The sequence below is a fragment of the Cyberlindnera jadinii genome (genome assembly GCF_001661405.1).
Source record: "Cyberlindnera jadinii NRRL Y-1542 unplaced genomic scaffold CYBJAscaffold_1, whole genome shotgun sequence".
NCBI lineage: Eukaryota > Fungi > Ascomycota > Saccharomycetes > Phaffomycetales > Wickerhamomycetaceae > Williopsis > Williopsis jadinii.
Window position 1 is genome coordinate 909,342 of NW_017963652.1, and position 24,039 is coordinate 933,380.

The window sequence follows — 24,039 nt, forward strand, 5'->3', positions numbered from 1 at the left end:
CGTCCAATCATCTTCTAACATGCATGAACTTGTTCTTTTGCTTTGGCACCTTTGGAGCCTGTGGAACAGGCGATGCTTCAGGCTGTGGTTCGTAGATGCTCTTGAACATTGGATCCGTGTTCAACTGCAATGGACTGTGTAGTGGAACAATCTTGTTCATCTTCAGCCCCTTTGGAACTGGGATCTCCTGTGGTGTTATCTTCCTCAATTCCGGCACCAGCACGGTCTTCTTGGAGGCTTCTAACGTCGTTTCATGAGATTTCAGGTACTTGGCGACTTGGTTCATGAGGTGACGCTTGTTGTCAACGAGTACGCTCGCGGGCTTGCCGTCTTCCTTTATCAACACGCGGATACGGCCAGGGTTACCCCAATCCTGTGGGTGTGTCTTGGTCGCCTCGTGCATCGTGATCAAGTGCAATGAATTACACGCCTCTTGCACGGTCTGAGCCAGCGGGTTCTCCACCGCCAGCTCCTTGGAGACACGGCGCCCTTCCTGTCTCGATCTGTTCTTGTCAAAGTAGCACGGGTAGAGGATCTGTAACGTTCTAAGCGTCTCCTGGACATCATCAGGCAGCGGCTTCGTAGCATCCGCCGCGGTGAACGCGCCGTCGTCGAAGCCGTCGTCCGTTGGGAACAACTGCTCTCTTTTCCTAGCCTCTTCCTCCTCTTCCAAGTCCTGCGAACGGACAATGGTCTTCTCCAGCTTTGGCGCTAGTGGCGTGCTGAGGCTGGGATCGAACTCGGCCAAGTCCATGTCCAAGTTATCGATATCCTCAGCATCCGAGACTTCCTCTAACAACGGCATCCTCCTGCTTGGTGTGTGATCGCGTGTTGAAGCCCTTCCACTCAAGCAGTGTGACGAAAAGGGTCGACGGCCGAATTTTTTCCACTTTCGCGGGCAGTGTTTGTATTGCCAATTGCGTGTTGATGCTTTAGCTCAAGAGACAGGAGAAGAGGCCGTGGAGGACGTAGCAGCGGTGGAGGACGAAGAGCGCAGAGACGATGAAATCAGAAGACGAAGGCTTTGAGGTCGGGCCTGCCGAGATCGCGCAGATAAGACGAACCATAGGCTCGCTGGAGAGGGAACACAACGAGGACTTAGCAGTGCACCTGTACTCTGCTCATCTTTTACGGAAGAAAGACCGGATGTTCCCACGTAATCAGTGGACAGCGTGGCCGGTGTCCTCGCACGAGGTCCCGGATCCCAAGGTGCTGGATGAGTACGTGGATGAGCCTGAAACAGAGAGGGTGTTGAAGTATCGCGAGATGGTGTTTGCCAGTGATGGTTGTGGTGAGGAAGACCAAGAGCGAGGCGAGGACGACGAGGAACCACAACCTGTGGATGAGGTGGAGAGGGCCACCAAGTACCTGGAGCTGGAGTTAGACCGAGCTTTCAAGAGAGTGGTTTACGATCGGATAAGCAGGAGCGAGCATGAACGGTACGGGGGAGAGCCCAACATCGAACACCTCTCAATTCCGCAGTTCCTGAGCGATTCGATACGGCAAAAGATCGACGATACGTTGGAGCGATTTACAGATCATAAGACGAGGAACGCATTCAACATGAGGGCATTCACATGGAGAGACATAGTGTCGGAGGCAAACGCAGACGTGGAGTTACAACAGAGAGTTGGGAAGTTTTTCACAGAAGATAGTGACAAGTTTCTCGAGGAGTTTTACGATAAACACTCTTCCAGTGAAGATGAACACGACGAGGACGGGGACGACAATGACGAAGAGGATATAATACATGTGGATGACGACTCTGAGGATGACAACTCTGAGGATGACAACTCTGAGGATGACAACAATGATCAAGACACGGGGAATAACCGTGTTAGAAAGCCGAAGGGCAACAAGCTAGATGCAGTGGTTGATGCAAGACGTGAAACAATGAGGCTAATCTTTCAAGATGAAATTAAAGATTCAACTGACAGGCACAGAAAGCGTTTATAAGTTTATAATGCAACATATTTGAACAACGTCTCTCCAATAAAACTCCCATCAATGGACCATAGAAAAAAGAAAAAAGAAAAACCACACCGACATTGTCCTTGATATCAAAAGGACAGGTTAAATCGCCAAGTCCCATAGCGCCATTGGACCATTTTGGGCATATACAGATTGTGTCACGTACATGCTTTCATTACCACTTGAAAATATCTGTTTGGCAAAGATCTCAGCCCCGAGAAATTGAACATCTGAATAGCCAATCTTCTTCCACTCAGGGAAGTACTCAGGCATTTTACCCAGTCTTATAGAGTTTGGGACTTGTGAAATTTGAACATTACTGTTGACAGTCGATTGGAAAGCTGCCTGTGCTGCGGATGATTGGTGTAAATCTTTACCCACTAGGTGGTCATCAACCAGTTGAGTATTCAATGCTTCGAGGAAACCAACAATTCTGGAAGTTCTTCCAGTGACTAGTATGTGATCCCAGGCATCTTGACGTTTATGAAGATCCAAGATTCTCTTCAACGATTCGGATACACCATGTGATATTTTTTGGATTAAATCTTCAGTTCCTTTGAATCTCTCTTTCCCAACAGTTATCGTTTCACCTGATTCGTCTATGAACGTGTTGTTTTCCAATTGGGAGTTTGGTGTTTTCTCCTTATCTTGCTTTTCACGTTCTTCCAAGATCTCCCTGGTTCTCCCTGAAGTGACAATAGCAGCAACGTCAAATTCATCATCTTTATCTTTATCCAATGCATCGATTCCGAAGAATGACTTCTTCTTATCCTCATCACTTAATGCTTCGTAGATATCACTTCTCTTCAGGGACTCAATCTGTTGAGCAGACAGATTAGGTAACAGGTGTTTTAAAGTCTCATTTATGTGATCACCACCAAATGGAATCACAGACTTTGCACTGTTCAATACAGAATAGTCCACTACTGGAACGATCTCAGTCTTCTCAGCGCCAATGTCAATAACCAACGCAGTTGGCAACCCGCCATAGGCATAAATAGTACCAAGAGCAGCAGGGAGAATGGTGAACGCAGAAATCCCAATCTCTTCAAAAACATACTGTGTTATACGTTCTTGGTCGATTTTAGACCACTGTGAGGATGCAATAAGAACCATTGGAACGTTAACGACCTCTGGTCGGGTCTTGAGCGCAGATCTGTACAACAACTTGATGAAGTAGTTAAAAGCCGCCAGGTTGACGATCTCGCCCTTTATAATCGGGTGGATCTTTGCACTACCGGCATCGCCCTTCGATACAAAGGCATTTGGCAGCGTAGGATGTGCGTACACTACCGTAGGAACCTCAATATCTGGTGGAGAGTAGGACTCACCAAGGCCAAACTGAACCAATGTGGTATTGGAACCAGGGGAAATGATCTGTTTCAGAAAGCACAGGCGGCTCGTTAGTAAATCGTGTCAGCACAAGATGAAACGTCTCACTTACCAAGTAAGAATTCTCGTTAAATGGAGCCATAATGCCTTCCCAAACAATTTACCGCTGCGTATTTGTTTGTTTGTTTATTTGTTGTTGTTTGTTGTTGTTGATGTTTGGCCTGCGTATACAAATTCTCCCGAGGAATACGCTCGGTCGTTGAGTTTTGCACAATAACGCGAAAACTTCCTATTCCGGCAGGGACAGGGTAACTATTCAATTTCATTACCCTTTTGGGAATTTTCGATCTGGGTAAGTTTTTTTATGTTACGCGTCAAAACCAGCCATTTCTGATTCCTCCTTCATCCCATGGAGGTCTTTTCTTCTTCTTTTGCTTCGTTCTTTGTTATTGGGTTTCTATTGTGTTGGAAGAGACTGCCGAATTGATCTTGGAAGCTATACGATGGCCCGCGTACCTAAGGGATTGAAGAGTGTACCGAAGGGACTAAGAGGTCAACCAGGTGATCCAATTGCCAAAGAACAAAAGAGGCGCCGTTACAGACCGGGGACTAAAGCGCTTCGAGAGATTCGCAACTTTCAGAAAAGCACAGACTTGCTCATCTCCAAGCTTCCATTTGCTCGTGTTGTACGTGAAGTTGCTCAGCAGTACGTTGATATATCGAATAATGTTGTGTTTAGATGGCAAAGCGTTGCTCTGCTAGCGCTGCAGGAGGCGTCAGAGGCATATCTCGTCAGTCTACTAGAGGATACAAATCTATTGGCGTTACACGCAAAGAGGGTAACAATTATGCAAAAGGACATCCAGCTGGCAAGAAGAATTAGAGGCACAATATAGCTTTTCCATGTCGAACTGGCTTTCGACATTGGTGGGTGTATGATTGGTTGGGATGACCAATCTTTTGGGCTTGTACTATATAGGATTAATCGATCCTCAACTAGGGCATGAACGTGAGTTCCAGTATGTATTAATATTAATGATTTATATGAAAACCAAACCAAACACGTAACGAATGGTCGTAATCGACATGCAAATTCTATACACCCTCAACCTGGTGTGGGCGTTGCTTCAGTTTAACCTTGAGAGGGCCATCTTCTTCGTTTTCTTCTAGTTCCAAGTCATTGTGAGACGCTTGATCCCCTCCCTTCGCCATCTCTTCATCGCCTGGAGCATCCTCGGGATGGTCCTTCTTCTCCCATTTCTTGAACCAATGAACCAACACTTGTGCTGTGATAACCTGAAGAGCCTGATACAAAACCAACGACGCCAATAGTCTACCCAAGTACTCAAATTGGGATCCATACTGTGCAGTAACCAAAGATACACCCAATGCTGCGGTCTTTGCTGCTCCACAAAACATTATGCAGATAGTATCTCTTCTGTTGTAGTAGAAAGGTTTGAAGAATTTATAGCTCCAAGTATAGAACCTTGACGACTCCGTGGTTGGTTTCTCTTTGAAGATTATGGGGATGAAGAAAGGCCTCGAACATAGGAAACAAATCCCCGTCCAGAATAGATAGATACCGATATTGAAGAATACCAGGAAAATCGCAGATGCCTTAGGTATCGATTCAAAAGCGTGTTGATGGAAAGCCGTTGAGAAGGAGGAAAACATAATGAGAAGCAAGCAGAAACTACTCACCTTGTTGAAATAAAACGTCGTGAGGAACCACTTAGTCTGTGAAGGGAATAAATTTTGAATCAGCTGTCCAACAAACACAGGAACAAAGACGGACAACCCAAGCTGTTTCATCACATCACCGTATAACCGCTCGATACTGTTACCATTGGCAGGGTTGGCAAAGCTCCAGGAAGAGTTGGAGGTGTACATCTGTAGCAGGGCAGGTGAGATAAAGGCTCCCAACATGTTCCCTATGAATACCTCACACAGGCATAACAGGGCATTCCCGTTCGCCTGTGTTGTCATGACGACATTTGAAGACACTGTAGTTGGACAAGTTGCAGTGACAATCAGCCCAACAAGCACCCACTCATCTATGTGACCGTTGTTAGCACTCTTGATGGCCGAACAAAGCCCGAACATTATAGAGCTTGTTAGCAAAAAGGAGATCACCATCACGGTGATATGTGCTCTCCAGTTACCCATGTTTTTCAGCAGATCCCTTGTCTTCATCGATAATCCTGACTGTAAGAAAATCACAGCAACCGCTCCATACCCTATAGTGTATTCAGCTCTTATGAGCCCATGTTGGCGTGCAAAGTTTGGAGCTGCCTTAGCAATACCAATGAATATCGCCAACACGATAAAGAACCATTGCTTTATGCAGAAATTCTTGAACCATAGGAGGAACTTTACAAGTTCCTCCCTTGTGAGTCTATCCTTCAAGTTGAAGTTAAGGGATTTCATCCGTGTAGTGCTAGATTGGATGGCAAAAATTACAGAACAGGTGTCGTCATCAAGTGCTTCAACTCACTTTATATCAGCGGCAAACATTTCATCAACAGTCGAGTACTTTACACAAGACGTGCTGCCCTTTTTTTTCTCCCCCAGGACTGGTCAGTGCACCACGGTTGTTTTGCTGGGAAGTCATCGCAATGACCGAACCACAGTTTGGGGAATTAGCAGCGATGAGTCAGAAAGAGAACGATGTGCACTGTGGCTGGGGATAATACTTCGCAGCAAGCGGCTATAGCTTATTTGTAGCCTATACCGGGATATGCCCGGGTCGTGGGCATAGCTTAGTTACCAACTGCCATGAAGCGATGGCAAAGATGTCCTTTTATATCCAACTGTTGAATTGATCACACGGTGTTGCCAGAGCAGTTGAGTGCTGTTCTCTGGGCAGTTGTGTCACGTATTGGCCACACTTGCTGCCTGGCCGTTTGCAATGCAGTCAAGCTCGGACACAACTCAGTGCATACAGGTTGTACCCACTTGATGGAACAAGCCATGGATCTGCGACTTGGTAAGCCACAAATGATACGTACACTCCATCTAAGCGTTACCCATTACAGCGCATGTGGCACAGCACACAGAGAACATGCTCGAGGTTTCATCTGAATGGCCGATGACTAATACTGTACGATTGACAAATGTACGATGTTGCACTTTCAGTGCCGCAAACCCGTTACACCGCTAGCGCATTGATACGTGCCAATGGAAGCTGGACAGCTAGCAGGGTTAGAGTGCACAGCATTCTAACTTACTCCAGAGTTTGTAGGGTCACACAGGTGAGCTTCAGACCATCTGTATCGCTACCGTAAAAGAAATCAGTGGAGCGGGTCTAAACGGCTCTAACGAAAAAACATCTTCCACTGGGCCCCAACGTTTCCCGCCTAAGTCCGCTTCTGAAAAAGCTTACAGTACAAGGAGCTCTTTCCAGCCTCAGTGGAAGGGAGGGGTCAGTTTCTATCGGTTAGAATTCTGCACGCCAACTGAAAGATACATAGAGAACAATGTTGGTCAATGTGTTGGTCTCCCAATTGGAGCCCCTAGAGCCCTTTGTAGTTTCCAGCTCGTGAGAGCGCTAGAGAGCGCTAGTGAACAATGCAAGCCTTGAAGCGTTGCACGGAGTTCGCGGGCATAAAGAGGCGAATTGGGCTAACTGGGCAGGAAAAAGTATGAATCACCAGCGTGGGCCAGCTGCGTGTACCAGCAAAAATATATATTATTATGACATTCATGCCCTAATTGCTTTTGCCCTTGGAGGTCACATTTGCCATCGAGACACCTGCTTGGGTATTTGGGGTCTTTTAATCTCTTGTGCCATCAACTGTTTTGCTGCTGTTCAATTAGCCAAACCAGCAACAATGGATCCACTGGAAAAGGAGCACGATAGGAAGCGTGTGCGGATACAGCGTAGCTGTTTTGTTTGTCGTCAGAAGAAAACAAAGGCATGTATGAAATCACCCCGACAAGTACAAACGACGGACCGCAACGGGAATTTCCTCACCGCAGTGTGGTAACGTTTAATTACATTATGTAATTTTGTTTGTTTGTTTGTTTGTTTGTTGTTGTTGTTGTCATTCAGGGTAATGAAGCGCCTGCCGCTGGAGATTACTAACCAGACGTATAGTGCGACCAAGCTCGACCTATTTGCAGCGCTTGTAAAAAGAGAAAGAACCCTAATGCTTGTCAATATGGTAGCGCCAGCTGGGATATCCAGGTGAGCAATGGGATGCGTACAGGTCTTGGTGGATTGCTCGAGGAGACCAATGTGCCTTCAAATGGAAGAAGCACATCGATAAACAAGTTCAAGCCCGATAGGGTTTTCATGGACACAACGCCTGCAAGTTATGCCTCGTCGAGATCGAAATCCGACTATGCCAATGGGTTGAAACAGATCAACAACCGTATCCAGCTGCTGGAGTCGGCATTGAGGTTGAAATCTGACCGTGACTCGTTAAGTTCGTCGTCGGGAACTACTTTGGCAGAGACATCACCAAATGAACAGCGGAATGGTAGCGCTGCCTTTGGGATTATGCCCGAGAGTGAGTACGAAATAGTGGACTTCCATAGGGATTCCTTCCCAGCTCCAGGAATGAGCTACAAGGGCTCGTTAACATGGGTATCTCTGTTAAGAAAGGACAAGTTCTTAAACTCAATCACCTTGTCAATAAGAAACAAAAAGACGATTTTACAAGAGTGTCAACATGACACCAAGGCGTGTGAGTTTAGTAAAGTGCTCTGTTCACAAGTTGATGCCGGTTCGGAGAAAATACCGTTGAGGAATCCACATGATATGCCCATTGTGACGTTGGTTTCAAGCTACTTGAAGGATCGAAGACTGGTTTGGTTGTTAGTTGATAGATTCTTTGATTCTGAATTAGCGTTGGTTTACCCTGTTTTACTAAGGGAAGTGTTTGAGGAGGATGTGACAAATTTGATTGGCGGTCGAAACGACCCAACAGCAACGATCAATTTCACAAGACGACAACAGTGCTCCACAGCTGGAATAGTCCTTCTTGTTATGCGTTTCGCATCTCTGTCATTGTTCAACTTGGATAATCCAGTGTTTGGACCCGAATCTCAATGGACAGATGATCAAAAACATATGGTTACAAATCCAATATCCAAAGATGTGAATACTGCAGTCGAAAAGTGTATTGAAGAAACCGAGAAGCTGAAAGAGGTTACCCTTGAAGCGTTTCAGCTCACTTTACTCAAAAGATGGTATGAGCTGATATCACCAGAGGAGGCTGACTGTGTTACTGCGATAACACCGGGGAAATTGGGTCAACTGTTGCATCATGCTATTCAGTGCTCAATCAACAGAGATCCCACAAAGACACCCTTTGCTACGAATTCACCAAACAACTTTCTGCGTCGACTGTGGCTTATGGTTATGCAACTTGATGTGTACCAACTCACAGTTGTTGGAGGACACCCGTTGATCGACAAAAACATGTATGATACAGACCTTCCACACTTGGATGAATCCTCAACACCTGATGAGTTTTCACTTGACAAATCGTTTTGTGATTACAGCAAACTATCCGATTTGTTATACTCCCTTCTTAACGAAGCCCTGAATTTAAGAAAGCCCCTGAAACTCTTTGAATTGAAAAGGGAGTTACGGCCGCTGGAGGAGTACATAGTGGGATTGCCAGATGTCCACCAGATATTAGCAAGGCCCTGTGACACAGTGGCGCAAAGGGCTTTAAACTACAGATCCATGGTTCAGTATATGGATTGCGTGTCCTTGTTAGGAATACTGTACTATCATATCTTTTTGCACTATTGTTCAAGAATGGATGTGGAACAATCGGCCCATTATTGCTGTGAAATACTCAGGGTAGGCTCCCTGTTATATCCTATTGTACTATTTTTTGACAAGAAGAATACAGAATTTGATCTTCAAAGACATTTCGGTTGCCCTGCTGTGATTATACCAAGGTTTGAAAGTTGTCTCCATAGGTTGGACCAACTGTTTTTTAGCATCATAGCAAGGGTTAAAGTGTTCAAGTTATGCTGTACTCAGATAGAAAGCCAGAAAATACAAATAATGGACCAGATATTGGCAATTGCTGAAGCATCTACGAGACATGTTCTTCACGTTTACAAGACGATTTCAAGTACATATTACCATGCTTGGGTCGTGAGTAAAGCACACTCATTCATCATATCAAGGCTGTTAAGGACACCCAGCGGTGCAATAGCAAATGCTTCGCCTCTTGATCAACACCTTTTAGACTCGTTCAAGTCCATTGGCGACGATGATGTGTTTTTCAGGTTCACCACGTCACACCTGGAGCGAATTCGGCAGACATTACAAGCCTTCCAGGAGATTGACCTTATAGGGTCCTTATCGAACTCTCCACTTGATGGTACCATTGGGTTTGAAGACAATGGTCGCTGGCTGAAACAGGTTATGCAAGACATTGCGAGTGACGGACGAAATGACTATGTTTTCGAGGATGATAGACGTTTCCCAGCACAAACAGCTCTGAACTCGGGGTATGCTTCTTCTATATACGAAGGCAGTGACATTACAAACGGAGCGTCAGTGGATGCTGACGTTGAAGCAAGTGCCGTTTTGAACGAGTTCTTCTCTGGATATGACATAGAAGAGTACCTTCTCAAACAGAGTGCAGCTGAATACGGCATACACTTTTGAAGTAATAATATTCGACCTCCTTTGATGTACTTGATGACATCATATTCTACAATCTCCATCTCTAGCTCTTGTTATTGGTGTGTATTTTGATCTCTTGTATATAGCGTATTTAATTTACGAAGTTTTTGACAGTTACGATGACACGATATATCACAAATCTATACGTAGCAGATGCTATTACAAGCTGCCGCGTTTGCTAAACAACATATGTAAGACTCTAAACGTGGAGTTTAATCCTAGCTGGCTGGAAACTGTAAAACCGGCACTGGTACGACATCAACCCATGCTGTAATTGCCGTTGTTGATGAGAGCTCTTTCACTTCAAGTACGCATGTGGAGATATCGGTGCATGGAGCGCTTTCGCTTTGCGAAATTGCAATGTGCCAACCGCCCACGCTTTCGATGATGTAACGGCTATCAGCTCCCCTTCGCAAAAGATGTCACAAAAGCATGAAAAAGTCGGGTGTTTCCGCCGGAACAATAAGGGCCCAATCCGGATATAAGTGCGATGAGCTGAACCAGGCTCTTAACCGCTAAGACCACGGTTAAAACACCGTTCTACACGTTTACGTACTTTATCGGGGGAAAGCGACGAAATTCCTTAGCAGGAGCTCTACCCCTTCCCCCTTGTTTAGATGTTTGTAACAGGTGATTCTAAATTCACTGCTAGCCTTTCCAGGGATAAAACTTGCCACCTAAGCGCCCGTCACTTGTTTCCTCTTTGAGTTTCATATTCAATGCTCTGTTTGTAGATGAGTAGCCCCTCCAGAGAGACAACCGGGTGTACAAAACGCACACCTTCAAGACCTTTGGTGAGTGTGTGGACCTGTGCTCCTTGTAGACAATACTCTTGGAACTTCTCTTGACAGTATGTGCAAACTACGCTAGTCTAGAGGCAGATTAACAGAACAACATGTCTTCGCAGAAACCAAGGATATAATCGTGGAGAATGCCAATCAATTTATCGCCAAAAAACCACACACACACTAATTGCCCAAACAGGACCTCGTACACTTGTCGTGGTTGTACTAACAGGCAGATAATCGCATGAACTGAAAGTAAACTTTATTGATAAAGAGAGGCAAAGAAAGTAAGGACAAACGCCATTGTAAATAGATTGTGCCTCCTGTTTTCGGGTACAGCCTCTTTCTACAATTTTTTTAACGCATCTCGTGCGTCAAAGAAACCTGAAAAAACCATTTCGACCCAAATAAGGGAGGGAGAAAGTTGTGGTTCTTATAGCGTCCAGTGCTTGTGCGTCTGCCTGCGTATGTGGGTGGAATTTTTTCGCCTTTCTGTCCAGAGTTTTTGCCTAACTGTTTATTTGGACAGGAAAAACTCCATTCCTCTTATACTGCAGTCCAGCAGCTCTCTTACACACACAAGAGAGAGAGGGAAAAGAAAAACAAAAGCCGTTCCACGATCTCTCTCTCCACTTTGAAATACCCGAAACTTTCTATTCAACTTCCAATCTTAAACATAAACTTCAAACAAGAGCGAGGACTTCTATTTGAGGAGTTATTACGAGTGAGAGGAGTACGATATCTACGTCGACAGATACAGATATTTTACCTCCAGCGCACAGAGAGAAGAAATAAGAAGACGTTATCCGGAAACAGCGTAAATTTTTTTGGGGACCTGAGGCCACCACTAGTGTCTGTTGCTGACAAACCCAGATTCCATTCCGGCCTGTTAGAGGATGAACACGAAACGCGAGGATAAGAAGAGAAAGGCATCGGTGTCGACCGCTGTTGCTTCAAGAAAGAGAAACAGGGTACCGATATCTTGTACGATCTGTCGGAGACGGAAGGTGAAATGTGACAAAAAGAGGCCCATCTGTACTGCCTGCGAGAAGACCGGCGTGGCTCACCTATGCCATTACATAGACCCTCCTTGGGCTCAACCGCTCTCCAATGACGAGCTACACCCTGAAGCACTGGAAGAGATGGAAAAGTTGAAGGAGAAAATACAGGAATTGGAGGCCCAGTTGAACGATCAACGTTGTGCTGAAGATGATCTCGGCGGTACCGGTGCTAATGAACAAGAGACGTTGTCAGACTCTGACGGCCCAGGAAATGAGCCACTTAATTTGGCAAAGAAGTTCGATATGTTGCACATCAAATCCACAACGACAACCCACCTAGGTGCGACCTCTTGGCTGGCTATCATGAAAGGTGATCCATACCTGCGTGTTTTATGGGCGCACATATTCAAAGTGCGTAAACAGGTTGAAGAGTACAAGCATAGGAGACACATACAACAGCATCAAGTTGCACAGGTCACTGGAACTGGGACGGTGGTGCCAGCTAATGTGGAACAACCCATTCTGGTGCTACCGAGGGGCGAATGTCCCGTGGCACGCGCTAGACCTTTGAAAGAGCTTGCAACAGAAGCGGCAACATGTCCAGCCCATCGCATGAAACCATCAACATCAAAACAACCAGAAGTGGATACTACACCGCTTGCATGTCCAGTGTCTGGGAAAACAGCGCCAGCGGCTAAGTGTCCTGTTTCCCGCAGCGCCAATCTTCAAGGTGACAACAACAACCAAAGTACACGCGATGGCTGTAATGAGCAGGCTGACAACGGGATAGTGACTGATCAAGAAGAAGACGATGAGGAGGAACGCGTTTGCCCGCTCATGATTGGCGATAACAGCTTTCTCAATAGTTTGGACTCGAATTCTGAACATCACCACAAGCATCGTAAATCTACGAGGAGTAATTCAAACGACAGTTCCAAATCAGAGACGAGGAAAGTGTCACCGGAAGATTTCAAGAGCGACCCAGTAACCATGATGCAGAAGTATCTGCCAAAGAAGAAGATCCTGTGGTTGTTTATCGAGAGATACTTTGAAGTGTTGTACGTTTATTTGCCATACGTTGATGAAAAGGAATTCAGGGAAGAGGTGACGCTGATAATGGGAGGTCCTGACGACGAAGAACAGGATATCAAGATCAAGATCAGACACGGTGTCGATTTTGCACTCATCGGGACGGTTTGTATCATCTTGAGACTTGTTTGGAACACTTTACCAATGAACAACTCTAACAAGCTCCTTGGGAAATCTGTCAACACAAAGACTTATTATGATGATCCCAAGAAGGTTGATCTGATGCAAAAGAAGGAGAATGAAGTGCCTCTAGAGCTTATCGATTGTGTCAAACACTGTTTCTCAAACCTCAAGTTGATGCGCAAATCTTCGTTGAAGATCGTCCAGTGCTCGTTGTTCTTGAGGATGTACTTCATGTACTCACCTGAAGATGGTGATGGAGCAGACGGCGCAGACTCACAAATATTCTTAGGTATGCTTATACAAATGGCAATGGGTATAGGTTTGCACCGTGATCCCCAAAACTTTGAAAACTTTGGGGATGAGAGACAGAGACACCTTTGGAGAAAAGTATGGTACACCCTAATATCACTCGATGTTTCTCAGAGTGTAAATTTGGGGTGTCCACGAGTACTGCAAAATTATCAGGAGTTCAGTGATACGATGCTACCATGTGAAGAGAGTGTTGCCGATAATGACTTCAAAGAATTGACCGTCATTAAGAACATCCATGCACAGGCTAAACTGGACGATATCTTATCACGGACAATGGATGTATTACTCAATGTACACAAACCTGCAAAGAGATTTCACGTTGACTTACTTATCAATGAGCTTCAGAACAGCATCAGTGGTTTTGGCGTCAGCAACGACAAAAACGCTCTCCCACAACTTGGTAAGATCTTAGTGAATAGATCAAGGGATGAACCATTATATTCATCAGGCACTCGAGCTATTCAAATGAGAGCTCATGTCACTGTTAACATGTTGATCTATCTTCTAAACTATATTCTCTACGTGCATTTTGAACCCAGAGGGTCCATGGATCCCAAGATTGCTAATATTGCAAAGACTTACGCACAGAAAGCTTTGAATTGTGCCTTGGAAGGATACAGAAATTGCACGTTGTTCTTCGACTGTGGTCTGGATTACTTTGGCCCTGGTGCTGATTTGATATTAGCACCTCAACTGTTGACTATTGGCCATCGTTCGATGCAGTTCATGGTGTCTTTGATTCTCAGGTCTAGATGTGGACCATTCATGAAACCCGCTTATATCAATGAAGGGTCTCAAATAACCCGTACAGGTTCAACATCTGGTATTTTACCAACAAATTACCATCATAGAAACCATGACCTTGATCATATTGAGATCAAAGACGAATCTGAGCAATATTCATCTGCATTTCACGTTGATGTTAATTCGGGTGAGACCTTAGCTACGATTTTGCTCGGACATATGGACAAGTTTCACGATTTGGCACAGAAGCTTGGGGACAAGTATGCGTACAGCTGGAGAATGGCCAAGGCTGTTGGATTCTTTATCATCCTGCTAAGAAAGCCAACTAACGTTGTTAAGAGCATGGTGAAGACTGATAACCTTCAAGATGTCGAGAACGATACAGGAGAGGTGTCTAACATGTTGAACTCCGTCCCATTGGTTCTCAGCTCCGATGAACAACAGTTCAAGAAGTGTCCAATATATAGTCCAGAGACAAGTGCCACAAGGTCTACAGTTGCTCAGCAGTCTAATGAGAGTTCACCAGCTGATATGAAGACGCCAAGAACCAGAGCATCGCTTTCAGGTACCAAGGTAGAATCTCCAGAGGCTCTCAGCTCTATCGCAGCTACTCCTCAAGCTGGAACATCTCCAATGGATGTCATGAAACCAACAAAGAGTTCAGTCACGGCATTTCCGAGTCTCAATGGCGTGGACCTCGAGATGCCGGATTTCACAGAGACGATGTTACAGCCGGGTTTCATGGATGGCGATAAGTCTATTGGCGATATCTTTGATATGTTGATGAGCAATAGCGCCTCAATGCCAGCTCCTGGATCGACTACTACAAATGGTGGTGCACCATCCACCTCAAATGCAGACATCAACCCGTTGAATTTCAATCCGAATGACTACGCAGGCAATATGGACTTTTCCTCGATGATGAACGGCGGATGGTTCACGTGATAAGCATATGTATTATCCACTGTACTATATACATGGGTGTTTCTATATAATTTGGGTGGACTTTTATAACAATTAGGACAGTGTATCGTGTAGTTGGCTCTTTTGTTCACGCTCATTAACAACGGGGCGCACTGGCGGACTTTGGGGAGATAACGACGGACAACGGGACGTCCGGCATCTCCGAAAAAACCCTTCGTGATGTCTGTTTTGTTTTGCTCTCTATATCTTGTGATTTTGCTCTACAAGAGCATCTCTAATCGCTGCTACAGGGAGTCTGTGTGTGTTTTAGTTGAATTAGCCTTTAAAGTCCATTGCTCATCCGCATTGTCGACTTTTGGAAAGGCAGAGAGGAATATCTTCTATTTCATCATCAACATCATCGCTTGAGAGGCCCATCAAACCTGTCAAGAAAGCTCCGAGTCTTTACACTCTCTAGAGAAAGCGGAAGAAAGGCAAGCAGCAGAGTAAGTTCATGCTCAGCGATGGATGTCCCAATACCTGGAGATCAGAAGAGTAGAAAGCGCATGAGGGTTCCAACCTCATGTGCCGTCTGCAGGAAGAGAAAGATTAAGGTACGTGTTTTGTCTCTGGACATATATGTAGTCTATGATGACTAACTGTTGGACTAGTGTGATAAACGAAGACCTGTGTGTGGCGGGTGCACTAAGAGCGGTGTTAACCACCTGTGTCACTACGAGGAGCCCCACTGGGTCAACTCAAAGGACCTGTGGAAGCATGCGAAACGAGTCACTCCAATAGAGGTTCACGCTGCCCAAGTGGCTCAGCAACCACAACCACAACCACAACAACAACAACAACAACAACAACAACAACAACAGCTGCAACAACAACAAGAGCAGGAAAAAGCCCATGTACATCACGAAAACCAACGTCAGCACCAACACCAAGTGCTACAGCAAAGGCCACTTCAGCAACAACACATGGGTTCTCAACAGTCTCATGAAAGTGTCATGCTACAAATGAATCAACAACACCGACATGAGCCTCAGCATCAGCACCATGATTTATTCAACGGATCAACTCCAAGCTACGAGGAACTTAGCGCCAGAGTGAAACACATCGAAGCATCCCTCGCAGTACATGAGCTAGCAACTTCTGGTGGTACATCAACACCTTTAATTCAGCAGACTGCGAAAGATGTTGTGTATCCGCCCACGACTTTGGATTCAGATCCTTCTAGAGGGCCGCTATATGGATTCGATCCAGATGCCATTGTTCATTGTATCGATGATATACCATTTGTGTTGATCAAATCGAGACTTGAGTTCCATGGTGGATTCTCTACGCTTGCAGTGATGAAAAGAGATCCCCATTTGAAACTTGTTTGGCTATCACTTTGGGAATCATTGGCAGCTGCCATGAAAGATGGGAATACATCTACTCTCGAGGCGTTGAAGTCCATTGTTCCACCATCGTGTACTCGTGCCTTACAAGAACTATCAGAATGCAGAAAACTCAAGGTTGATGAACGTAAACGTACACAGGCAATCTTTGATGCAACCCCCAACTTGGATGCTCTGATATTACAAGAGTTACCAACACATAACATTATCATGAGACTCTCCCTTCGGTTTTTCAAGATTGTGTATCCATTCATACCTTTGATTTCAGAACAAGTCTTCTTCAGAGATATTGATGCCATCATCGGACCGTCTAATTTCTCGAACGAAAGACCCCACAAACTTAATATCAGAGGTAAATACGACTATGCAACCATTGGTTTACTCTTCCTCGTCTTGAGGTTAGGCTTTTTAAGTCTGGAGGACCGTGATTTCCAAGAAAGACCAGAGTTTGACGGCCTCGAAGGATTAGTGATATCGCCAATCTGTGTAGAGATTGCCAAAAAATGTCTGGATACTTACAAGCTGGATAGAAAGACGTATTCGGTTAAAGTGTTCCAATTAATGTTGATGTTGAAGATATACTCGAACTTTGGTTCGTTGGACGATGACAGCGAGGACAACTTTGAAACAGAAACACAGTTTGGTGCTCTATACTCTGTGGCCCAAAGTATGGGACTGCACTCTGATCCTGACACATTGATGCATATCATGCCAGATCAGAATACAGATACTCATCGTGTACTATGGAAGAAGATCTGGCATACCGTTCTTGAGATGGACTCTAAATTTGCTGTCATGCTTGGAAAATTACCATTCTGTCAGGACGAAGATTCGTATACGACATCACTGCCAGCCATTTATCCAGGGATGGATCAAGTAGACATGTGCATTACTGATAATTTCAAGATTGTTGATGCACAGACAAAGCTCTATAGACACATAGCTTTGACATGTTTCAAGCAGAGAAGACCCCCAACTGCGTTACACGTTGTTCGTCTTATTGATGAGGTTGAATCCTTCATTGCAATGAACTCTCTTTCCTTGAAGCAGGTCTTGAACGGAGATTCAAAATCATTCGTCAAAGCAAAGAAAGTTGCCCAGATGTACGAGTTGAATTCTCTTTTGCTGTCGCTAAAGATTATACTCCTGCATCACTTTGATCAAGTGAACAATAAGAAGAAAATATTTGAAACGTTTGATGACTGTTTGACATTAGCAATGAAGATTATCAATTCGTCGCTCAATCTGTTCTTCAATTTAAGGACGTACTTCGAACCTGGATACAAGCTTTTTATCAAGATTGCAGCATTTGATGCACTGAGAAAGACATTCATGTTCTGTACATCATTGCTGGCTAAACTCACACAGTGCAGAGAACTTGCTCCTCACAATTCAGAACGTGCTGCGTTGATTGAAGATTTCCACAAGAAGATCTTGTCAAACATGAGAGGGTTATTGAGACTGATGCGTGGTATCAGTACGAATAGCGCATTCATACAGAAAAGTATATTCCTTTGCAGGTTGATGTATGAACTTCTCAAGAGCCCTACATATAACTTCAACGCAGTAGGGCACAAGGTAGTCGAACTGGCAAATGACAGAAGACGTGTTAGTGGAGCTCTCATGCAAGAATTCACCGCAGCAGAATTACCAAAGAGCAACAGTATCATGGGGTTCATTGATGCAGAGCTGAATTATTTAAAGGCCAAGACAGCCAATGACCCCTATGATGTATTGCGTCCATTGGTCAATGCCGACAGTGCCGTTAACCCTAGTGGTACTGGAAATGGCCATTTTTATGACCCTGTTGATGGCTTAAAGAAGAACAATGGTGCAGATGATCACAATAACATACAGAACTACTCCTTTGGTGATTTATTTGGAGATGACAGTGCGGATTTCGATCGACTGTTTAACAAATTGACACCTTCAGCCACTTCAACGACGCCGGTGTCCACTGCAAGTACATTAACAAGCGAGGAATATGCCAGTTTATATGGTCTCTTTGAAGACTACAACATTATGAAGTCCGACAGCAACGGCATGGATGCCATTTGAAGTTGGCCAGAGGGATTGGGTTTGAAAAGTTGTACTGTTTAATTGTGATTGATTTAGATGCCATTGTAGTGAAGAGCGATGCTCGGAATATGATCTCGGAAGATAATCTCGGAATATCACCTCGGCATTCTAATCACAGCTTTCTAATATGTTCACATACCATCATACAACCCCAAGTCAACCACCAAAATGAGTAAGCAACACAGATCAATGCCACCCGAATGGAAGGACATAAGAGGCACACCAACCAGAATGGTCAGAGTGGAACCGTACGTTGAGGCGTTGAGAAAGGAGAGCACAGATAAGAGGATTGATGAGCTAAACACGTCGTTGAGTAAGTTGGAGAACAAGACCCAAAAGGCGTTGGGAAACCTAAGCGCCATAAGAAAGACACACGAGACACTTATGTGGATAGATGAGTACCACAGCAAGGACTCCACGGCATGAATCCAGCCACCGTATCTCTCCACACAGTCTCCCATTCTACGATGTCAACCACAGCGGGTGATATGAAATAGCAGTTAGCCTTTGTAAAATCCGGCCCATAGACCACGTGACATGTCATGTGAGCCCCGGGTCTCCCAGACCGGCCCGGTGAAAATTTTACGGCGTTGCGCACCGCTCGCGCTGACTCGACCACCGTCCACGGCGTGTGATTCATCGCTATGAAAAATTTGACAACTGTTGACTTCTCACTTTGTTCGTTTTCCCCATACTTCCTTTTGCCAATCTGAGAATACACAACCAACATCAATTGGCTACGATGTTCAGACCTTTGGTTCAGCGTCGTTTCCAGTCGTCGTCAAGCTCGACGGCTGCGATGGCTTATAAGCTGCTGAGAAACAAGTCCAGACCACCTCTTCCAACTTTGGAGACTCCAAAGTGGAGTACCGAAGGTGCGGTTGCGTCGATCTTGTACGAGGCCCCAACAGGCCTCAAGGTGCCAGATAGACCACACGTGCTCAACTGTCTTGTGCAGAACGAGCCGGGTGTGCTGTCCTTGGTGTCCGGGACTTTGGCTGCCAGAGGCTTCAACATCGACTCGCTCGTTGTTTCCCACACAGAGGTTAACGACCTTTCCAGAATGACCATCGTCCTCAGGGAGAAGGACGCCGTTATTGAACAGGCCAGAAAGCAGATCGAAGGCTTGGTCCCTGTTTACGCCGTCTTGGACTACACGAACGCCGAGATCATCAAAAGGGAGCTTCTGCTTGCCAGAATCTCCCTTTTGGGTCCAGAGTACTTTGAAGACCTTTTGAGACAACATGGTGACACCTCTGCATCTGATAGTGTGGCCTCGTCGAAGTACCACCCAAAGAACCTGACCGTGTCCGAGATTCTCAGAATGAAGCACGAATACTTGGGTGCCATCACAGCCATCAGTGAACAGTTTGGTGGTAAGGTTCTCGATATCTCTGAGAGATCATGTATTGTCGAGCTGAGTGCTAAGCCATCAAGAGTCTCCTCTTTCCTCTCCCTGATGCGTCCATTCGGTATCTTGGAGTCCTCCAGATCTGGTATGATGGCCCTCCCAAGAACCCCAACCTCTGCCTTTGAGCTTGAAGGACCAACCGTCGACGCCCAGGATGTTGTTGACGTCTCCTCTCTTCCACCTGGTTGATCGCATCGAATCTGGAGGTGGACTCATAAGGTAATCCCACAGAGAAAAGTCGAGTTTAATCATTCACATAGTATAAAGTCAGATTTCGTTTCCAATTAACGCGTTAGTTTCATTAAATTAATATTTAGTCGTAAGTTACCGGCTTATCGTCGTCTTGCCCTTGGTCTTGATGCCATCGATTTGGAACGTGCCAACAGTACGTACTTGTAGTTTAGCATCCAAGCTCACGTCCACACCAAGTTCAGCAGAGCCTTTCAAAAACACCTCCTTTACCAAGGCCTGGAACACAGATTTGTCGGTTATCGTCAAGAGGGAGTGATTCAAGGTCATGGTAACAACGAGAAATTCATCAGCAACATGGTTGCCACATGTGTGCCATTCTGTGAGGTCAATTACGCCAAATGGCGAGCCTTGATAGGACAAAATTGGACCTCCACGAAGACCTATGATCCGAATCCCATCAACAAGTCCCTTGGGAGGAGCAACGAAAACTTCAACGTCTCCATCAACAAACGTTGTTTCCCCGTCGCTGTCCATCTGTAAAGCCAAATTCTCCAAGGATACATTATGGATCACACTATCCATTAATGATCCACCATCTGAAGAAGGAAACTTGTAATCAACATCAAGTTCGACAAATTTCAACAGCTTGTTCACAAACTCTGATGACATTGAAGGTATATTGATATTTTTCAGAGATACCGGTACAGTCCCATTGGTTACTAGCTGCTTGAGAACCCTGTCTAATGGCGAAATACCGTCGTTGATACATATTTCGTTCCACCGGCCATCTAGTTGCCCCACTGAGGTTGAGAAATTCACGGTGATATTCTCATCTGATGGAGACAGATGGAACGAATCACACGTAATAAGGTCTGAAAAGATCGTTAAGACTGAGTCTCCATTACAATCCTCGTTGAAGATGTCAAATTGAAGAGATGGGGCTTGGAATCCCACAATGGTCTTCTCAAACGTTGGGTTTGGAAGCATGAGCTGTCCGGAAATGCCATACCCAGCCTCAGCTTCAGAGCACGATAGGTTCTGAATCGATAAACGGTCGAAGTCGATGGCATCGATGTATTCTGAAGTGGAAACGAGGTGTTCAAAACTCAACGGGAACGAGCCCAAGGGTATCAAGCCCAAAGTCACGCTGATGATCCCTGAGCCACGCAGCTTCATCACCTCGTCTGGGTCCTGGAGCAGCCTCTTCAGGATCGAGAACAGGCTCTTTGTATCGGGCTTGACGTCAATTACAACGTCCACCAAGGTCTCGCCGTGGTTGTGTATGTCCACAGTGACAGGGGGGATCCTCATGGTCCCCAGGTTCAGTTCCATGTCGTCAAAGACCGTCGCAATGTGCACTGGCTCTGACTGTAGTGTCACTGTCCGCAGCACGCTGCCACCAAGCTTGAACAGAGCCCTGGAGTAGTCGTCATTCTGTATCCGGTCGTAGTCAACCACCGACAACGCCTGGATCTGGACCTGTACGCCGCTTGTTGTCAGCTTAGCAAACCTGACACTCTGCACGTCCATCTCCACGGACTGCTGGATCAGCTCATCAGCCCGTTCATACGACAGAAACGTCGCATACCCCAACATCACCAGCACTAATGCCATCACACAGCCTGCGATGTACGAGATGAGCCTGCGTGGATGGCTCGCCTTCCTAGGCCACTGGGCCACACCACCATCTACAACAACAGAACCGTAGTGCTCCTCCACCTCTGGCAGTAGACGGTCTCTCTGGTCGCTCATTTGCACGTTGAATAGCGTCTGTGAAAGAGCAGCAAGCAGGCCTCTCGGCGTGGAAAGCGGTGATGTTGATCCTTCTTCGCGATCACGTTTTCCCCTGTAGTGGGCCATCTCAAAATGGCCTGGCGATACTTTACACGGCAACCTCGCCAGCTCGGAGGATGTAGTCCTCGTTGAGGGCCTCCGCGTAGTCGCCCAGGATATCATCGTACGTTCGAGCGTGTGGGTTGCCCGTGTTGGCCACGGGGGAGCCGACGGGCCAGGCCCAGAACCATGGGCTCTGGCCCAGCACGCTCTTCATGTTGGCGACCACGCCGTGATCCCACACCTTGTAGTCTTGCTTGCTCAAGCTGACCACGCACCGGCCCTCCTTCGTCGAGACGCTGTAGTACTGGTGGTCGTCGAGGCGTTGTTTCTTGATCCGCCTGGCGTCCATGACGGTGACGGTGGCCTTGTTGGCGACGAGGTACGAGACGTGTTCGCCCGTGAGCCCCAGCACCATCACAAGCCACACGGCAGCAAGCACCAGGCACACGACGATGTTCGGGTTCAGGCTCCCGGCCCTGCGTTGTATATCACGGGAGTATATGCCCATGGACGTGATGATGTAAACAAAGTAGAGCGTAAACACAACGCAGAACTGCATGAACAGCCGGTGGTTTCTCTTGCCTATGACACAGCCGATGAAGGCACAGTAGTGGTCGAATCTCGGCACACACCGGTCCAACCTTGTCGAGTGGTGTGCTCTCTCGGCCTTGATACTCTGGCAGTTCGAGCACCAGACAGGGTATCCTCTCTCATCGCACGAGAACACCGCAGGAGGCTCGATACACTCCGGCCCACCAGCTCCCTCCAGCAGCCTGTAAGGAGGTAGTCTCGGCTGGACACCAGGTCCCAGAACCATGATCTGGAGCCAGATCGTGAACAGCAGCACCAACAGTACGATGTTCCCTACAATGAGCCCAACCCCGACAGACTCTCGATGCTGTGTTTGGCGCAGCTCTTCCCAGCATATATAGTAGGAGTACACCCACGAACCGTACACCAGCAATAAGCTAATCACCACTGGAGTGACAGCGTCACCAAGCCTTTGGATACGCCTACTGTCCATCACCATTTATCCCAATATACGCCGTGGAATGTGTACAGGTTTGTTCCATAGCAATGTGCTATGTTTTGATTTTGAAGTGTATCGGTGGGCTTGTACTGCTTTTCGGGACGTTCTGAAAACGGTATATTGGTTTCCACAGCAACAGACTAAAACCACCGGGAAAATTTTCAATAGCTCATCTCATCAGCTCAGGGCAATGGCAGAGAATACCGTTGCCATTGGCAGGTATACTGTTTAAGGATGCTCTATCTTGTGGGTCTTGGTCTCTCGTACGAGACAGATATCACCGTGCGTGGGCTGGAGGTTGTGAAGAAATGTAAGCGTGTCTATCTCGAGGCGTACACCTCCATCCTCATGGCTGCTTCCAAGGAGACATTGGAGGAGTTCTATGGCCGTGAGGTTGTGCTTGCGGACCGTGAGCTGGTGGAGTCCGGCTCTGACATCATCCTGGAGAATGCACAGAACGACGACGTTGCTTTCTTGGTGGTTGGCGATGTCTTTGGTGCGACTACCCACACCGATCTCGTGATTAGAGCAAGGGAGCTGGGCATCAAAGTGGAGGCCATTCACAATGCCTCTGTGATGAACGCTGTGGGGGCCTGCGGCTTGCAGCTCTACCAATTCGGCCAGACCGTATCTCTGGTGTTCTTCACTGAGAACTGGAGACCAGACTCGTTCTACGATAAGATCATGGAGAACAGAAAGATCGGTTTGCATACGCTCGTGCTCCTCGACATCAAGGTCAAGGAGCAGAGCATAGAGAACATGGCCAGAGGAAGACTCATCTACGAGCCACCAAGGTACATGGATATCAAGACTGCTGCACAGCAGCTTCTTGAGATTGAGGAGAAGAGAGGAGAGAAGTGCTACACACCGAACACACCAGCCATCGCTGTGTCAAGACTGGGAGCCCCAACACAGTCCTTCAAAGCTGCCACCTTGAAAGAGCTTGCTGAGTACGATGCTGGTGAACCGTTGCACTCTCTGATCATCTTTGGTAGACAGGTGCACGACCTCGAGCTGGAGTATGTCTACGAGTTTGTCGATGATAAGGAAGCCTTTAAGAAGCATGTTGAAGAGGACCAGGAGTTCTTCAAGCCACCACCATATGTCCCACCACCGGAGGATGAGCTCTCTGATTGAATGATTAGTTCACATACACCAGGGAAATGCTAA

The 24,039-nt window shown here is 46.3% G+C and overlaps 13 protein-coding genes across 13 annotated transcripts; 8 read left to right on the forward strand and 5 right to left on the reverse strand.

Annotated features, from left to right (window-relative positions):
- Positions 1-88: 88 nt before the first annotated feature.
- On the reverse strand, positions 89-805 carry SEC65 (RNA-binding signal recognition particle subunit SEC65; the record flags this gene model as incomplete). Its single annotated transcript, XM_020212244.1, has 1 exon — positions 89-805. A coding segment is annotated over one exon (717 nt), but the record flags the coding sequence as incomplete, so codon positions are not given.
- A 99-nt stretch (positions 806-904) lies between these two features.
- Positions 905-2,015, forward strand: RRN9 (Rrn9p). The gene has a single exon (XM_020217911.1). The coding sequence runs from the start codon at positions 1,003-1,005 to the stop codon at positions 1,954-1,956; it is 954 nt and encodes a 317-aa protein (XP_020073162.1). The 5' UTR covers positions 905-1,002; the 3' UTR covers positions 1,957-2,015.
- Positions 2,016-2,073: 58 nt separating this feature from the next.
- ARP9 (Arp9p) lies at positions 2,074-3,445 on the reverse strand (the record flags this gene model as incomplete). Its single annotated transcript, XM_020212443.1, has 2 exons — positions 2,074-3,348; positions 3,416-3,445. 2 exons carry the CDS (start codon positions 3,443-3,445, stop codon positions 2,074-2,076), a joined length of 1,305 nt encoding a protein of 434 aa, XP_020073163.1.
- Positions 3,446-3,806: 361 nt separating this feature from the next.
- CYBJADRAFT_192868 (histone H3 family protein) lies at positions 3,807-4,199 on the forward strand (the record flags this gene model as incomplete). Its single annotated transcript, XM_020217459.1, has 1 exon — positions 3,807-4,199. One exon carries the CDS (start codon positions 3,807-3,809, stop codon positions 4,197-4,199), a length of 393 nt encoding a protein of 130 aa, XP_020073164.1.
- A 99-nt stretch (positions 4,200-4,298) lies between these two features.
- On the reverse strand, positions 4,299-6,073 carry RCH1 (Rch1p). Its single transcript, XM_020217912.1, has one exon. It carries the CDS (start codon positions 5,728-5,730, stop codon positions 4,399-4,401), a length of 1,332 nt encoding a protein of 443 aa, XP_020073165.1. The 5' UTR covers positions 5,731-6,073; the 3' UTR covers positions 4,299-4,398.
- Positions 6,074-7,123: 1,050 nt separating this feature from the next.
- CYBJADRAFT_165456 (Zn(II)2Cys6 transcription factor) lies at positions 7,124-10,084 on the forward strand. The gene is made up of 2 exons (XM_020214050.1): positions 7,124-7,217; positions 7,400-10,084. The coding sequence occupies exons 1-2, from the start codon at positions 7,134-7,136 to the stop codon at positions 9,938-9,940; spliced, it is 2,625 nt and encodes an 874-aa protein (XP_020073166.1). The 5' UTR covers positions 7,124-7,133; the 3' UTR covers positions 9,941-10,084.
- Positions 10,085-11,629: 1,545 nt separating this feature from the next.
- HAP1 (Hap1p) lies at positions 11,630-15,040 on the forward strand. The gene has a single exon (XM_020214051.1). The coding sequence runs from the start codon at positions 11,640-11,642 to the stop codon at positions 14,955-14,957; it is 3,318 nt and encodes a 1,105-aa protein (XP_020073167.1). The 5' UTR covers positions 11,630-11,639; the 3' UTR covers positions 14,958-15,040.
- A 99-nt stretch (positions 15,041-15,139) lies between these two features.
- Positions 15,140-15,523, forward strand: CYBJADRAFT_165459 (uncharacterized protein). The gene has a single exon (XM_020214052.1). The coding sequence runs from the start codon at positions 15,156-15,158 to the stop codon at positions 15,342-15,344; it is 189 nt and encodes a 62-aa protein (XP_020073168.1). The 5' UTR covers positions 15,140-15,155; the 3' UTR covers positions 15,345-15,523.
- CYBJADRAFT_170592 (uncharacterized protein) lies at positions 15,440-18,826 on the forward strand (the record flags this gene model as incomplete). The annotated part of the gene is made up of 3 exons (XM_020216130.1): positions 15,440-15,529; positions 15,587-18,348; positions 18,640-18,826. The coding sequence occupies 3 exons, from the start codon at positions 15,440-15,442 to the stop codon at positions 18,824-18,826; spliced, it is 3,039 nt and encodes a 1,012-aa protein (XP_020073169.1).
- A 316-nt stretch (positions 18,827-19,142) lies between these two features.
- On the forward strand, positions 19,143-20,000 carry ILV6 (acetolactate synthase regulatory subunit; the record flags this gene model as incomplete). The annotated part of the gene is made up of 1 exon (XM_020213509.1): positions 19,143-20,000. The coding sequence occupies one exon, from the start codon at positions 19,143-19,145 to the stop codon at positions 19,998-20,000; it is 858 nt and encodes a 285-aa protein (XP_020073170.1).
- Positions 20,001-20,135: 135 nt separating this feature from the next.
- On the reverse strand, positions 20,136-21,755 carry TAG1 (Tag1p; the record flags this gene model as incomplete). Its single annotated transcript, XM_020216131.1, has 1 exon — positions 20,136-21,755. The coding sequence occupies one exon, from the start codon at positions 21,753-21,755 to the stop codon at positions 20,136-20,138; it is 1,620 nt and encodes a 539-aa protein (XP_020073171.1).
- A 74-nt stretch (positions 21,756-21,829) lies between these two features.
- On the reverse strand, positions 21,830-22,762 carry PFA5 (palmitoyltransferase PFA5; the record flags this gene model as incomplete). Its single annotated transcript, XM_020214053.1, has 1 exon — positions 21,830-22,762. A coding segment is annotated over one exon (540 nt), but the record flags the coding sequence as incomplete, so codon positions are not given.
- A 341-nt stretch (positions 22,763-23,103) lies between these two features.
- On the forward strand, positions 23,104-24,006 carry DPH5 (diphthine synthase; the record flags this gene model as incomplete). Its single annotated transcript, XM_020216132.1, has 1 exon — positions 23,104-24,006. One exon carries the CDS (start codon positions 23,104-23,106, stop codon positions 24,004-24,006), a length of 903 nt encoding a protein of 300 aa, XP_020073173.1.
- Positions 24,007-24,039: the final 33 nt, after the last annotated feature.

What these genes read in the sequence shown, in the direction of transcription:
- RRN9 (XM_020217911.1), top strand. Translation starts at nt 1,003, where the DNA reads ATGAAATCAGAAGACGAAGGCTTTGAGGTCGGGCCTGCCGAGATCGCG.
- CYBJADRAFT_165456 (XM_020214050.1), top strand. Translation starts at nt 7,134, where the DNA reads ATGGATCCACTGGAAAAGGAGCACGATAGGAAGCGTGTGCGGATACAG. An exon ending in GTCGTCAGAAGAAAACAAAG is followed by an intron (nt 7,218 to 7,399) that starts GCATGTATGAAA and finishes CCAGACGTATAG; the next exon opens with TGCGACCAAGCTCGACCTAT.
- CYBJADRAFT_165459 (XM_020214052.1), top strand. Translation starts at nt 15,156, where the DNA reads ATGTCTGTTTTGTTTTGCTCTCTATATCTTGTGATTTTGCTCTACAAG.
- HAP1 (XM_020214051.1), top strand. Translation starts at nt 11,640, where the DNA reads ATGAACACGAAACGCGAGGATAAGAAGAGAAAGGCATCGGTGTCGACC.
- RCH1 (XM_020217912.1), bottom strand. Translation starts at nt 5,730, where the DNA reads ATGAAATCCCTTAACTTCAACTTGAAGGATAGACTCACAAGGGAGGAA.